Source organism: Trachemys scripta, chromosome 23 (genome assembly GCF_013100865.1).
Source record: "Trachemys scripta elegans isolate TJP31775 chromosome 23, CAS_Tse_1.0, whole genome shotgun sequence".
NCBI lineage: Eukaryota > Metazoa > Chordata > Testudines > Emydidae > Trachemys > Trachemys scripta.
In genome coordinates this window covers 15,142,525-15,155,331 of record NC_048320.1, presented here as the reverse complement: position 1 = coordinate 15,155,331, position 12,807 = coordinate 15,142,525, and the positions used below count along the sequence as shown (strand labels likewise).

Here is a 12,807-nt window from a genome sequence, read left to right as displayed (position 1 = left end):
CCCCTCCGGCACAGCCCGGGAAGCTGGAACATGCTCTCTGGAGCGATGCATGGACGGGGGGGGGGGCCTCTCACCGGGAAGGCTGCTCACCGGGAAGGCTGCTCACCGAGAGCGAGGAGGCCACTCACCGGGCGGCCGGAGGGTGGTGGGGGGGATTGCTCAACGGGGAACGAGGGGGAGGGGAAGGACGGGGGGGGCACTGCTCACCGGGGGACGAGGGGGGGGGGGCGCGGCTCACCGGGGGAGGGGGGGGAGGACGGGGAGGCGCGGCTCACCGGGGGACGAGGGGGCTCACCGGGAGGCCGTTGCTGGTGGCAGAGGGCGACAGGCTCTCAGACTGTGGGCTGCCAGCCGCTCCAGTGGCACCGTGCCCGTCCTTGCGCAGCAGGGTCTCCACGCGCTGGATGATGTCCTGGATCCGATGGATAAAGCTGTCCTGCTCCGACTGGAGGATGAACTCGTTATTGACCTGTGGGGCCGAGCAGGGGGTCAGTGCTGGGCGTGGGCCCCCAAACCCTGCCGAGCCCGGCCAGGCCCTGCACTCACCATGACGGCCGCAATCTCCTCCGGGTTGTCCCCGTCCAGGTCGAACTTGAAGGTCACCATCTTGTTGTTGTAGGTCTGCAGCTGGCACTCCACCACCCGGTCGCTCTTGTCCGAGATCTGTGGGGCAGGGGCAGCTCACAGGCAGCTGCGGAGACCCCCCCACCCCACCCCCCGCCGGGAGCCAGATAACGCACAGGGTGGGGCCAGCGCTTGCGGTACCAGGCCTGTGCCAGCCCCGCTTCTCAGCCTGTGCAGATGGGTGGGTTTGGGGGGCCCTTTTCCCCCTTCAATGGAAACGTGAAGGGCCGATCGGCGCTTCTGCCCCCTGCGTTGTTCCCTGTGAACTGCACGTCCACACAGGGCAGGAGAGCGGGACCCGGGGCGCTGGAGCAGCCACCGCGGTGCTCCCATGGGGCCAGGGCCAGCTAGGAACCAGGGAGATCGGCCCCTTGTTCCCTGCCACCCTGACCTCCCCGCGACAGCCCCCGCCCCACACTCCCGTTCACAGCAAACTTCCGCCCCTCGGAGCCTGTGGGCGAAGGCAGGGCAGGCGCCGGTGGCGCTTACGTTGGTGATGCGCAGCCTTGACCTGGCTCGGCGCCGCAGCAGCTTCCCCGAGGCCCGCTTGGCCGGCAGCTTGGCGTTCTGCTCGCTGGCCGAGAGCCCTTCGCAGCCGTCGCTCAGGCCGGACGCCACGTCAGACGCGTAGCTGGGGGGAGGCCATAGCACCACAGCACAGGGGCAAGAGTTACTAATGGCCGATCCCCACCTGCCCCAGCCCAATATCCCCCGTATCCCACCCTGATCCCCATCTCAGAGACCAGTCCCAGCCCCTTCCAGCCAACCCCTCCCACGGGGGCAATAGCTGACTCCTCCTCCAAGGGGCTGGGGCACGGTGCTGACGGAGCAGGGCCCAGATGTACCTGTCCACTGGGGAAGAGAACTCACTGGCCGGGGCAGACGGCAGGCGCTCCATGGGCGAGCTCACAGCGATGCTCTGCGGGGGAGAAGCCGGAGTGAGGGGGCATCATGGCACCCCCAGCAGCCCCCCCAAAGGGGAGCGCCAGGTGCCCCGTGGCAGCGCGAGGCACCACTCACCACGGGGAAGCAGCTCTCTGATTGGGCAGCTGGTGGGCTGGAAGGGTCCCCGGTGGAGAAGGTGCCTGAGTGGCAGAGGGACAGGTCGGGCGAGTCCACGAACCCAGAGGAGCTCAGGTACCCGTCCGTCTCGCAGTCAGCTGGGGAGCAGAGAGCAGGGTGAGTGGCCAGCCCAGGGGCCCAGCCCCCCAAACCTGGCTGCCAGCTGCCCATGCAGGAGGGCCAGGGCAGGCTCCCCCCCGGAGCTGCCGTTTCTCGCCCCCCTTACCCGGGAGAACGGAAGAGAAACAGGAGCAGCTGCACCAGGGCACCACGTTCCAGGCTCCCAACAATGCCAGCCGCAGATGCCAAGGAGAGGCTGGGAGCTGCTCTCTCTGCACCCCAGGGAGACGCAGGCCAATGCCAGCCACACCCCTCCCCCCGCCCCGCAGTGCCCGCGCACTGGCTACGTACAGGTGGTGGAGGAGTAGCTGGTATGCCGGTACAGGAAGAGCTGGTGCTGATCTGCCTCGGGCTCCTCGGGCTCCGGGGGGAAGGTGCCCCCAAAGACAGAGTCCCCGGAGCCAGGCGTGGCCGGCGAGGCCTGGGGGGTGGCAGGCACCGGGGGGCACTTCAGCTCCTCCAGCAGGGGCAGGACGCCCGGCTGCTTCTCCTGCTCCTGGCGCCGCAGCTCATCCTGCGCCCGCTTCACCTTCTCCCGCTTGCGCTTGATGGTGACCACGCGGTCCCGCACCGCCTTGGCCACCAGCTTGTAGTCCGCCTCGCACACAAAGCCCAGGGTCACCTGCAGGAGGTGTGGGGGGGCGCGTCAGGCCCTGCCCCGGCCCAGCCTGGCAGAGCGATCCGGGCACAGGCGAGGTCAGGGCACCAAGGGAGAGGGGGACGGAGGGATGGGGCTCGGTTGCGCCGGGGCAGCCCAGGCAGAGGGTAAGACGATCGCTGCCCCAGAACGGACCCTGCCCCCTGCACAAGGCAGCAGCGCCCGCTACAGGCAGCGGCAAGCCAGCAGCTTCCCCTGTGCCAGAGCTGTGGGCAGCGTGGGTCCGCGGAGGGGACCGGGCCTGGCCCAGATCATTGTCTCCCCATCCCAGGCGGGGGCAAGGCTGCTCCCCCTCCCCCCGCGGGCACCTACCATCTCCTGGGCCACCTCCTCGGCCACGTCCTTGTGCAGCTCGAAGAGGAACTCGAGGGCGTTGTTGTCCTTGTACTTGCCGTGCAGTTTCTTGGTGTCGTCCATGCGCAGCCAGAGCTTGAGGCCGGACTTGACGCCGTCGTCCTCCTCGGCCAGCTCCACGTGCACCCCCGTGTCCTCCTGGAAGAAGGAATGCTCCAGCAGGTCCTGGATGGTGTACCTGGCGGACAGGTCGGGGTCAGCGCAGCCTGGGCACCCTGGGGGGCCGCTGCCCAGCGGGGGAACCCATACGGCACAGGGACCCCATCCAGCACAACTGGCACCACGGGACAGAGCCCGGCACATGGACTGAGCCGGCACCAGGGCGCCCTAGCTCATCTGGAACCCAGGCCGCCAGCCCAATCCGGCCAGCTCCCACTACCCCAGAGGCCTCCAGCCCCACAGCCCTGCGCCCCGCAAGCCCTATGGCCCCACACTCCTGCCCTGCCACGCCCACCTCTCAGCCTTGTTCATGCGAATGCAGCCCTCAATGATTTCCTTCAGCTCTGGCACCTTCACCTTGTAGAAGCTGTTGGGTTTCATGCCCTGCAGGGAGACATCCCGGCAGTCAGGCAGGTCCCAGGCACCCTCCGCAGCGCTGCGAGCAGACGTCCCTGAACGTGCAGGGGGCCGGACTGAGGTGAGACTGGCCCTGTGAGCAAATGACCTCTGGGGCTGCCCTCTGGCTCCGGGGACCTGACTCCCAGTACCCACAAGTTGAGCTTGGAAGGGACCCCACAGGGAGGGGCCGGGAGGAAACACCCCTCACCCCGGGGACAGAGACCCCGATTCAGGCAGGCGAGAGCCAGTGGCTCAGAGTGAGAAGAACCACCCAGCACCAGTCCCTGGCCAGGCCCCTCCCTGGCCTGAACGAGGGGTCAGAGCAGTTCGGGGGGACGGCAGGTCATGGAGCAAACCGGCACCATGCTGGATCTGGCCGGCTCAGGGTCGTTAAGGCTGCAGGCTGGCCCAGGGCAGCGGAGCGGACCAGGTTCACAAACAGCTTCCTGGTTCCGCCCCATTAACGCTGGAGGCTGTTGCTCCCAGGTCCCGGCATGCCAGGGAGCAGCGCGCGGCCTCCGCCAGACAGAAACCTGTGGCGGGGAGCAGAGCAGGGGGCAGCGGGGAGGCACAGCTCTGGGGGAATGGGGCCCGCCTGCAAGGGCAGCCAGGAGAGCCGCTCGGCTCCCCCTTCTGTCCCCAGCCAACGGACCCAAGAGTTCAGCTGTGGCTAGCGGCTGGCCTGGGCATCTCTGCCCAAGTGTCTGGGCGTGGAGCTGCTCCCAGGGCAGCCTCAGGAAGGAGGGAACGTCTTAGCTAAGAGCCAGGCTGGGCTGAGCGGCTCGGGGGGGAGTGGGGGAGGGTCCCCGGGCCCCCAGAGTGGTTCCGGTGGGGGAGGGGTTTCCCTGGCAGAGCGGTGCCGGCTGGGGGTCCCCGCATCGAGGCGCAGACGCAGCCACTCACCGAGGTGACCTTGCGGTAGATCTGGGCGGCGTTCTGGCACTCCGAGTAGGGGTACTCCGAGGTGGCCATCTCCAGCATGCACATGCCGAAGGCATACACATCCACCGCCTCGTCGTACTTCTCCTCGTACATCTCGGGGGCCATGAACTCCGGGGTGCCTGGGGGCGCGGGGGACACAACTCAGCACCAAGCTGCTCCTTGGGGCTGGCTAGCCACACCCTGCCGGCCTGGGGGGAGGGGGGCTGGCTGCAGGGGAGGCCGCGCTCAGCAGAGCCAGGCTGGCGTTGGCCCCCCAGAGGTCCCATGGCGCAGGGCACCCCCCGGACCATGAGTGGCCCCTCAGCCAGGCTATCCTGGGGAACCTGCCCCAGGGGCCCGGCCGCTCGCACGCCCAGCACACCGGTACCTATGACACTCTTGGCAAAGGAGGCCCGCTTGAGCGTGGCCAGGCCCAGGTCCCCGATCTTGACGGAGCCGGTGGGGCCGGTGATGAAGATGTTGTCACACTTGAGGTCGCGATGGATGATGGGGGGCGAGCGCGTGTGCAGGAAGTGCAGCCCCTTGAGGATCTGCCGGCTCCAGCGCTGCAGGACCTTCAGCTTCATCTCCTTGAAGCGTTTCAGGTAGCTGCGAGGGCGACACGGGCGGCATGAGGGGGCGACTCCAGCTGCTCCCCCCGGCCAGGCGCCGCCCGAGCTGCACGGAACTGGGCAGCAGGGTCCCGGCGCAGGCTGCGTGGAGACTCTTCTCACCCAGGCAGCACACACAGCGGGCTTGCCAAGGGCCAAGCATGCCTGGTGCAGCGCAGCACGGCGAGAGAAGGGCGCCCAGGATGCACTGACAGCTGTTCCTGAGCCGGCGGGCGACACGCTGTGCAGCGGGGGGTCGGGGGTCGCAGAGCGCCTGGCAGGCCCTGGGCTTTGCCCCAGACCCCCACCAGTTCTCAGGCCCACCCCGGTATGCGGCTGCCGAGAGGCGCTGCGAGCTCTGCCCGGATCCTGCCCCGGCCCCTTCACGCCAGGAATGCAACTGGCCCACATGCCGGCCAAGCTCGCTGTGCCAGCAACCACAGCCGTCACACGCAGGCCAGACAGGCTCCCCCACCACCAGCTAGGACCCTACCCCCTCTCCCCCCAGGCCCCAGTGCCCCCTCTCCGCCTGCCACACAGCGCCACCCAGCCAGAACCCGGAGCCCTCCCCCCTGCCAGCCCAGCCCCGCTCACGTTTTCAGGGTGCCCGAGGTCATGAGCTCAGTGACCAGGACGATGCAGATCTGGCCCTTGATGGCCGACTTCCAGGAGTCGTAGAAGCGGACAATATTGGGATGCTGCAGGCCCTTCAGCATCTCCACCTCCTCACTGAAGCGTTGCCGTTCAGCCTTCGACAGCTTCCGAGTCTGCAAGGAACCCACAGGGGAGGCATGAGTGGCCACTGGGGGGCGCCCTCTGGCACAAGGGACCGGTCCTGGCCTGAGCCAGCCCCATACCCCTGCCACGGAGCCGCCCCCGCGCTCCCCCATACCCCTGCCACGGAGCACGCCCGCGCTACCCCATACCCCTGCCACGGAGCTCCCCCCCNGCGCCCCCCCGCGCTCCCCCATACCCCTGCCACGGAGCTCCCCTCTTGCTCCCCCATACCCCTACCACGGAGCTCCTCAAAACAACCCAGCCACTAAGAGCCTCCATGCTCCCACCTAGAGATGGAGCCCCTATTGTTTCCCCTATCCATCCTCCCGGCTCCCTTTGCCAGCCACATACACGGCAGCAAGGCCACGCCAAGCTCCCAGTACAGAGCCCAGACTGGCTGCGTGGGCACCGGTGCCCCACACAGACAGCAGCCATGGCCTGTCCCAGCAGCCCCGGGAGTGGTGTTGGCGCTGCCCAGGGCAGCGGCATTACTCACGTAGCAGAGACGAGCAGAGCCAGGCACCACGGCACCAGCAAGGCCACGCAGAGCATCCTCCCCCCCCCCCACGCCCTGGAGCAGCGCAGGGCTGGGGAGCTGGCAGCCGCTAATCGCGCCGGCTGGACGTACTGTGCAGCCCAGCTGCCAGACTCCCCCAGAACGCCCCGGCCCAGCTTATCAGCACCAGAGACAGCCCGTATCTGGGTCAGGATGGACATGGAGCGTCGGGGGAGGACAGAGCAGCCCGGGGCTGCGGGCACAAGAGCGGAAATTCACTCACCTCCCAGCCCCCGAGAGCAAGCAGGGACAGCAGGACCCTTTGCCCAGCAAACAGCCGGGCTCTGCACAGAGAGAGCCGGGGCCAAACCAAGCCCCCTGTGTGCCAGCCCCCGCAGGGGAAGGACGCGTCTCCCCCGCCCCTTCCAGGGAGCGGAGGGGCCCGCCAGGGACAGGGCAGGGGTGAGACTTTTTGGCTTACTCTGGATTTGCTGCTCCCCTGTTAAGCCACATGCTGGATGGAGGGAGGGGCTGGGCCAGCATTTCAGCGGCTGGCTGGAGGGGGCACGGTGCCCGCGCAGCACGCTGGGGTGTTAGTGAGACAGAAGCCGCCCCCAGCCCAGCACTGAGATTCTCCAGCGAGGACGCAGGTCACTGGCTGGTGAGGCAGCGCAGGGCCCCTCTCCCTCCTGCGCCAGTGGGCCCAGCCAGAGGAGTCTGCCCACTCGCACAGCGCTGGGTATGCGCCCACATGGACGCGGAGTGACACCCACAAAGCCACCGGTGTCTGCACCTCCTGCTGCAGCTGTGGGCCGTGCAGGGCCGGAGATCGGCGCCACCTTTTATCCCAGGGGGGGCAAACCCGACTCCTCCCCAGCAGCCCACCCAGCCTGCCTTTGTGCCCCAGCTCAGGGCACGCACCTGCGTTCGCGCGGGGAGCGGGGCAGGAGCGCGGGGGCTCGTTTCCACTGGGGATTCTGCCCCAGCATAGCAGTCCTGGGGCATCAGTCACCAGCCCCTGCACAAGGGGGGGCCGAGGCCTGGTGACCTCCAGGTGCTAAGCACCCCCCACCCCGCGGCTCAGCAGGGCCCAGGTAGTTGGGTCCCAATTCGCAGCCTGAGAGCTTGTGACAAGAGACAGGAGGGAGCGCTCAGCGCCCAGCACAGCTCCTGCCAGCCAATGCCCTGGCCAAGAGAGAACTTGTGTGCACAGGGGCAGCCTGCCCTGGGATGCCCCCTCCACCTGGCATAGCCCCGCCAGTGTCTCCCGCCCAGCCAGCACGGCCCCTCGGGCCAGCCTTGCACCCGTACACAAGGAACAATTCCTGCTGCCTCCTCGGAGAGCGGGCGGGCGGCTGGCGAGTGCAGACACAGGGCACCTTTATGGCAGGGGGCCACGCGAGCCTCAATGCCGCCTTTGTTGGCAGCACAGGCGCGTCAGGCTCTGGGCCCGGTTTTTCCATGTTCCTCCTGCTCAAGTTAATTAAAGTGGCAGCAGAAGTGGAGCTTTGACAGAGGCTTAAAGCACCGTGACTAGGAGCCCAGCCCCAAGGTCAGCAGGGAGGGCACAGGCACCTGCCCCCTGGAGCTCAGCCTGGCAGCTCCATCCCCTCACCAGGGCTGCTGGCGCCAGCCAGGACAGCTTCCCTTCCACCCACAGGCCAGGCAAACGCCCATGAGTCCTGCTCAGCACACACACAACCCCTTCCTCCGCCCCCCCTCCCCTTGCCCCCCCCCCCCTCCCCCCTCCAGCCCCCACCCCACAGCGCTCCCCGCGTGCTGTCCAGGCTCTGGAGTCCCCATGCATTCCTGTCATGTGCTCCACAAACCAAACCCTCCCCAGGAGCCGTGCCTGGCCGCTGACATGCTGGTAACTGTGCCCAAGGCCCTGCTCCCTCTCTCGCAGAACCCAGCAATGTCCGGAGAAACTGGCACAAGTGGAGGGCTGATCCCCCTGCCCCAGCACCAGCCACTGCCCGGCCTGTGGCACCCTCTCCCTAGCCAGGGGCCGGAGCTCCTGTTCCCCCACCCGCAAGGCGCTATGGGGCCACAGCTCTCTCCTTGGCCCTGGCCCGTGATAATACTGGGGAGCCAGGCCTGGCGTGGAGGCGATACCCCAGCAGTCGCTGCGAGCCCAGTTTGCCTTGGCGTATCTTTAAGGCAGGCACATGAAATGACACGAGCCTGGAGCAGCAAGAACTGACTCCATCCACAGCCCCCGGTCGATTCCTGGCCTGCGCTCGAAATGCCGAACGTGCCGCGCAGGCCCTGCCTGCTGGGAGCGGGAACACTGCTCCTGGGGGGCTGCAGCCCTACATCCGACAGCACCCCCCCCCCTCTGCCCCCCCCTGATGAGAGCCGGGCCCCTGGGGGCCTGGGGGGGGCCGGCCCCCCCCCGCCCCAGCGCCAGGCAGCGAGCAGGCAGAGCGCAGGCAGGATCCGGAGCTGCCCGGCTGGGACAGCTCTCCACATCCCTGCCCTGACAGCCAAAGAAACCAACGGCTCGCGGCTGCCGCGTTCCTAAACACTGGAAGCGGCAGGCTCCAGGGAGCCGTGCGCTCAGCCCCTTGGCTCGCAGGAGCCATAAATCAGCCCGGGAATCTTTCGTAATGTTTTCGTTGCATCATAACTGGCCCCATGGTTGGGTTGCAGCTGCCCAGTGCCCCACGTGGGGTGTGCACAATCCCCTCCTTTCACACCCACGTTCGGGGCCCTGACCCCGCCCAGCCCAGAGCAGGGAACCCGCCGAGAGCTATGAATGGCACCTTTTAGATCCAGGGCAAGTGAACTGATCTCCCAGCCCCTGCTCTGCCCGTCCTGACCCATAGCAGCCGAGGAGGAGACCACCATTCCAGCTCCCAAACTGAAATACCAACCAACACATCCAGTGGCACCAGCCTGAGACCCAACAAACTCGCCAGGGACCCGCTGAGCCTCAGTTCATTACAAACAGCAGCCGGAAGCACTTGGGGAGTCGCCCGAGAGCATCCCAGCCCCAGACAGTCCCCGGGCAGCTCCCCACCCCCAGCTTCCAGCCCAGAGGGGGGAGGGGAGGGGGTCTGGCCTGGCACAGGGCTGGGCTCCGGGAAGCTACACGTCTCCTAAGGTGCTCACGAGGAACCAGATCCAGGAACTCCGGAATCTGTTGCCCAAGCCTGCGAGCTGCTGCCCCCCACCCCAGGGGCTCACCGTGCCTGGACAGCGCATACGGGCTCCCCCAGATGGAGTGCTAGAATGCAGGGGGGGGATCGTGCCACCCCCAGAGCTGCGAGGGCACAGCCTGCCCTCCAGTCCTGTACCCCCCATGCCCGGAGGGCAATAACCAAGCTGGCACATGCTGCTTAGCATTCTTGATCCATTACCATTGAGATGTGGGGGCTACGACTGGGCGAGGGAGGGGCTAGGAGCCAGGATGCCTGGGTTCTGTCCTGACACCCTTTCGGCAGCGCTACGTTTGGTGAAAGTTCACCTTGTGGGCCAGGTGCCCCAGCAGCTCCACACAGGCCAAGATGGCCTGTGCCCAACGGACAAGCCCCAGGAGGGCGCTGCCAAGCAATGCCAGCAGCAACCCCCGGCTCCACTCACTGAGAAGGGCCCCTAAGGCGTCTGCTCAGCATATGCACCGGCAGGTGATGCACCCCCCAGCTCCAGCAGCCTCGCTCAGCCTGGAGGGCAGGGACACAATGTACCTCGCTAATAGCCGCCTCGTGCACAGCAGTACGACGCTCTGGGTCACAGACGCTGGAGCCGGCTAACAAGCTGGGATGGAAGCCCCCCCCCGGCTTGCCAAGGCAGGGCTGGCCTCCTCCGGGCGAGGCTGAACCAAGGGAGTTCTGGCCAGTCCCTGTGGGCAGGGGGACTGGGACCAGGAGAAAAGCTGCAGTAAGTGTGTGTCCTGCACATGAGGAGAGGACCCGGGGCGAGCAACGAGCACTTGGAATTAAAGCCCAAAGCCGGGGATTCACCGTGTGTTGGAGAAGCGCCACTGAGCTCCCCGAGGGCTCTGCAGACACCGTCTGCCTCCCGCCCCAACTCCCAGCTGAGGGCTCCCAGCAGTTCAGCCACCCAGAGCCACCGAGTCCCAAGTGCCAGAGCCGGCCGGGCTCTCACTGCTAGGTCCCGCTGCCAGCCCGGGCGCCCCGCTGCTCTCATTGGCCCCTGCCGAGGTGGAGCTGGGGGAGGCGGTGTGGTATTTTTACACGTTTCTTCCTCTCCGAAGGTGTTTATGAGGCTCTGGCTACAGACCCAGCTCTGTGATGCCCTGGGCAGCAGGGCCGAGCAGCAGCCTCTGAAAGCCCCATTGTGCAGGGCCCAGCCTCCTGGAGAGGGGACCAATTGACATAATTATGGTGCATTTATAGCTAAAAGCCTCTGCAGGCCACCATCGCGAGTGCAGCCCAACCCTGAAATAGCACCCGGCCATAAATCCCCACTTGGGAGGGCCCCACAGACCTCTCCAGCTGGAGCCAGCGTGCTGCTGCCCCCGAGAAACAGCAACCCGGGAAAGAGCGTGGCTGGCACCGAACTGCCGCCTGGAGAAGAGATCAGCGCCAGCCTCTACGGAGCCTCCCTGCTTGCTGTGGTCTCCTCCCAGGCTGGGAGCAGAGGCCCAGCCTCCATGTGTACCGCGATTCTGTGTCCCTCACCCCTCGCATCCCACAGCAGCTTGAAAACAACTCAGCTCTTCCATTCACTTCCTGACGGGCACCCACAGTCAGAGCACCCCTGGGCGCGAGGAGCCGAACCCTCCCACGGCTGCTCAGCTAGTGGGGTGCAGGGGGCAGACCGTTTTCCTAGGTTCCGTGAAACTCAACAGCCCCAACATGTACCAGGAACCACCAGGCCTGGAACAAGCGGCTCCCAGATCAGTCTGGTGGGGGCAGAAACCCATCAACCCAACCACAGCCAGGCAGAAAGGGGCTCCCAGCGCAGCACCATGGCTGCTTCGTCAGCGGGCAGCCAAGGAGCAACACCTGGCACCTCCTTACACACCCAGCCCTGCCCCGAGGGTCAGGCAAGTACTGACAGCCCTGCTAGAGCCAAGACTTCAAGGGAGGTCTGTCCCCCAGGAGAGGGAATGGTACTGCCTGCACCAGGGAATGGGGTGTTCCCACAGATCAACAGGTCCCCCAGCGGTGCCCACACCACGCAGCGTAACCGGGGAGTACAGGACCTCTCGTGCCAGGCCGTGACCAGAGCACCTGGGCAGCACTGTCCCAGCGTGCGCCAGTCTGAGGCACAAAACAAGAGCCCAGCCTACAGACCACAGCCCCAGTCCGCCCTGCCTGGGCAGCCAGCGTGGGGTCTCCCCCACTGTATTGCTACCCATGGGGAGGCCGGCTCAGGGCTCTGCCACCCAGAAGCTGCATGGACTCACACCCAGAATGACCGGAGAGGGGCGGGCTGCCCTGGGGCCAGTGGAGCAGTAACCAGAGGAGATGTTACCCACCTGCCCTGAACCTAAGGGCCACTAGGACAGCCTGGAGCTGCATTCCCAGCTGGGCATGTGGGCGCAGAGGCTGCCCCCAGGCACCTGAAACGCACCAGGAGCCCCTGCCCCCCTCCCTGGGGTGTAACGCGACCCCCCGCAGTGCAGCGCCAGTAGAGAGAGGCCTGTAAGCACAAGACAAGTTCAGGCTAAGGGTTCTGGGTCACCCCCGGACACTCTCCGCATGCCGTCCCCGCCCAGGCCCCCCCGGAGCAAGGCCTGTCCTGCCAGTGTTTGGGATGCGCCCAGCACTACCACAGACACTGTAAAACAGCAACCCTAGAGGCCCCTACCCCGTTGAAGGGCTCACGTCCACCTGGGGGGGCCCAGCTTGGGTTCACCAGCCCCCCTTCCTCAGCTCTGCTCCGCCCACAGCAGCACGGGCTCTGGGGAAGGGACAAGCGCTCGGTGCATAAGGAGAGAGCGTGCAGACACGCCCTGGCCAGTTCAGGCAACTCCAGCTCTTGGCTCTGCGCCACTGCCCACGGTGGCGGCGGAGGGGGGGGGGGGTCCTGCAGGAAACCGCTCATGATAAACAAATATTTACCAGTTGGACCCACTTTGGGCCTCTGGTTTCCCCAGCCCCTCCCAGCATCCCCCAGGCATCAGTCAATAAAAACACTGCTTTAAACCTGATTTCAGAAACCAGAAATATGTCAGGCCAAGACTATTATGTGTGAGGAGCCCAGGGCTGGGGTAGCAGGGGGCTCCGGGCAAGGACTGATGGGCACCGGCAGAGGTGGGGGGGGGNTGGGCTGGCAGGGGCTGCGGGTCGGGAGTGAGGGGCACCGGCAGGGCAGCTGGGTGAGAAGCTCAGGACTGGAATAGCGGGTCAGGGCTGAGGTCAAGTGACCGTTTATATTTTAAAAGCAATAAATGACAACTGTGTGACAAATGCAGGACAAAGCTATTTCTGAAAGGGCACAACCACAACCACTTTTATTTGTGGTACAAACTCCTATATTTGTACCACAGCGGCTGATTCTCTGCAGGATTAGGGCTCAAAACAGGCTTGTTAAGTCTGCTCACATGCTCCTTGGCTCTGCATGGCACAGGACGCTTGGGACAAGAGATGCTGAATGAGGAAATCCTAACCGAGGGGCACTGGCAGAGCTCGGGGGGGGGGGGGGGGGGGGGG

At 66.2% G+C, this 12,807-nt stretch overlaps 1 protein-coding gene across 7 annotated transcripts in view; it reads right to left on the bottom strand.

Moving 5' to 3' along the window:
• The window catches only part of WNK4 (WNK lysine deficient protein kinase 4), a 31,731-nt gene that overhangs the window by 6,915 nt on the left and 12,009 nt on the right, over positions 1-12,807 (bottom strand). For 6 of the 7 annotated variants that reach the window (XM_034756197.1, XM_034756193.1, XM_034756190.1 and 3 more), the window contains 11 exons: positions 5,503-5,675; positions 4,686-4,906; positions 4,280-4,437; positions 3,273-3,361; positions 2,777-2,996; positions 2,098-2,428; positions 1,645-1,784; positions 1,470-1,543; positions 1,114-1,255; positions 547-663; positions 296-469 (listed from right to left, as the gene is read on the bottom strand). In XM_034756197.1, coding sequence (XP_034612088.1) covers positions 296-469; positions 547-663; positions 1,114-1,255; positions 1,470-1,543; positions 1,645-1,784; positions 2,098-2,428; positions 2,777-2,996; positions 3,273-3,361; positions 4,280-4,437; positions 4,686-4,906; positions 5,503-5,624 — 1,788 coding nt within the window. In that variant the 5' untranslated portion in view covers positions 5,625-5,675. The remainder of the gene's footprint in view (positions 1-295; positions 470-546; positions 664-1,113; positions 1,256-1,469; positions 1,544-1,644; positions 1,785-2,097; positions 2,429-2,776; positions 2,997-3,272; positions 3,362-4,279; positions 4,438-4,685; positions 4,907-5,502; positions 5,676-12,807) is intronic. The other variant, XM_034756194.1, reaches the window with a different exon arrangement.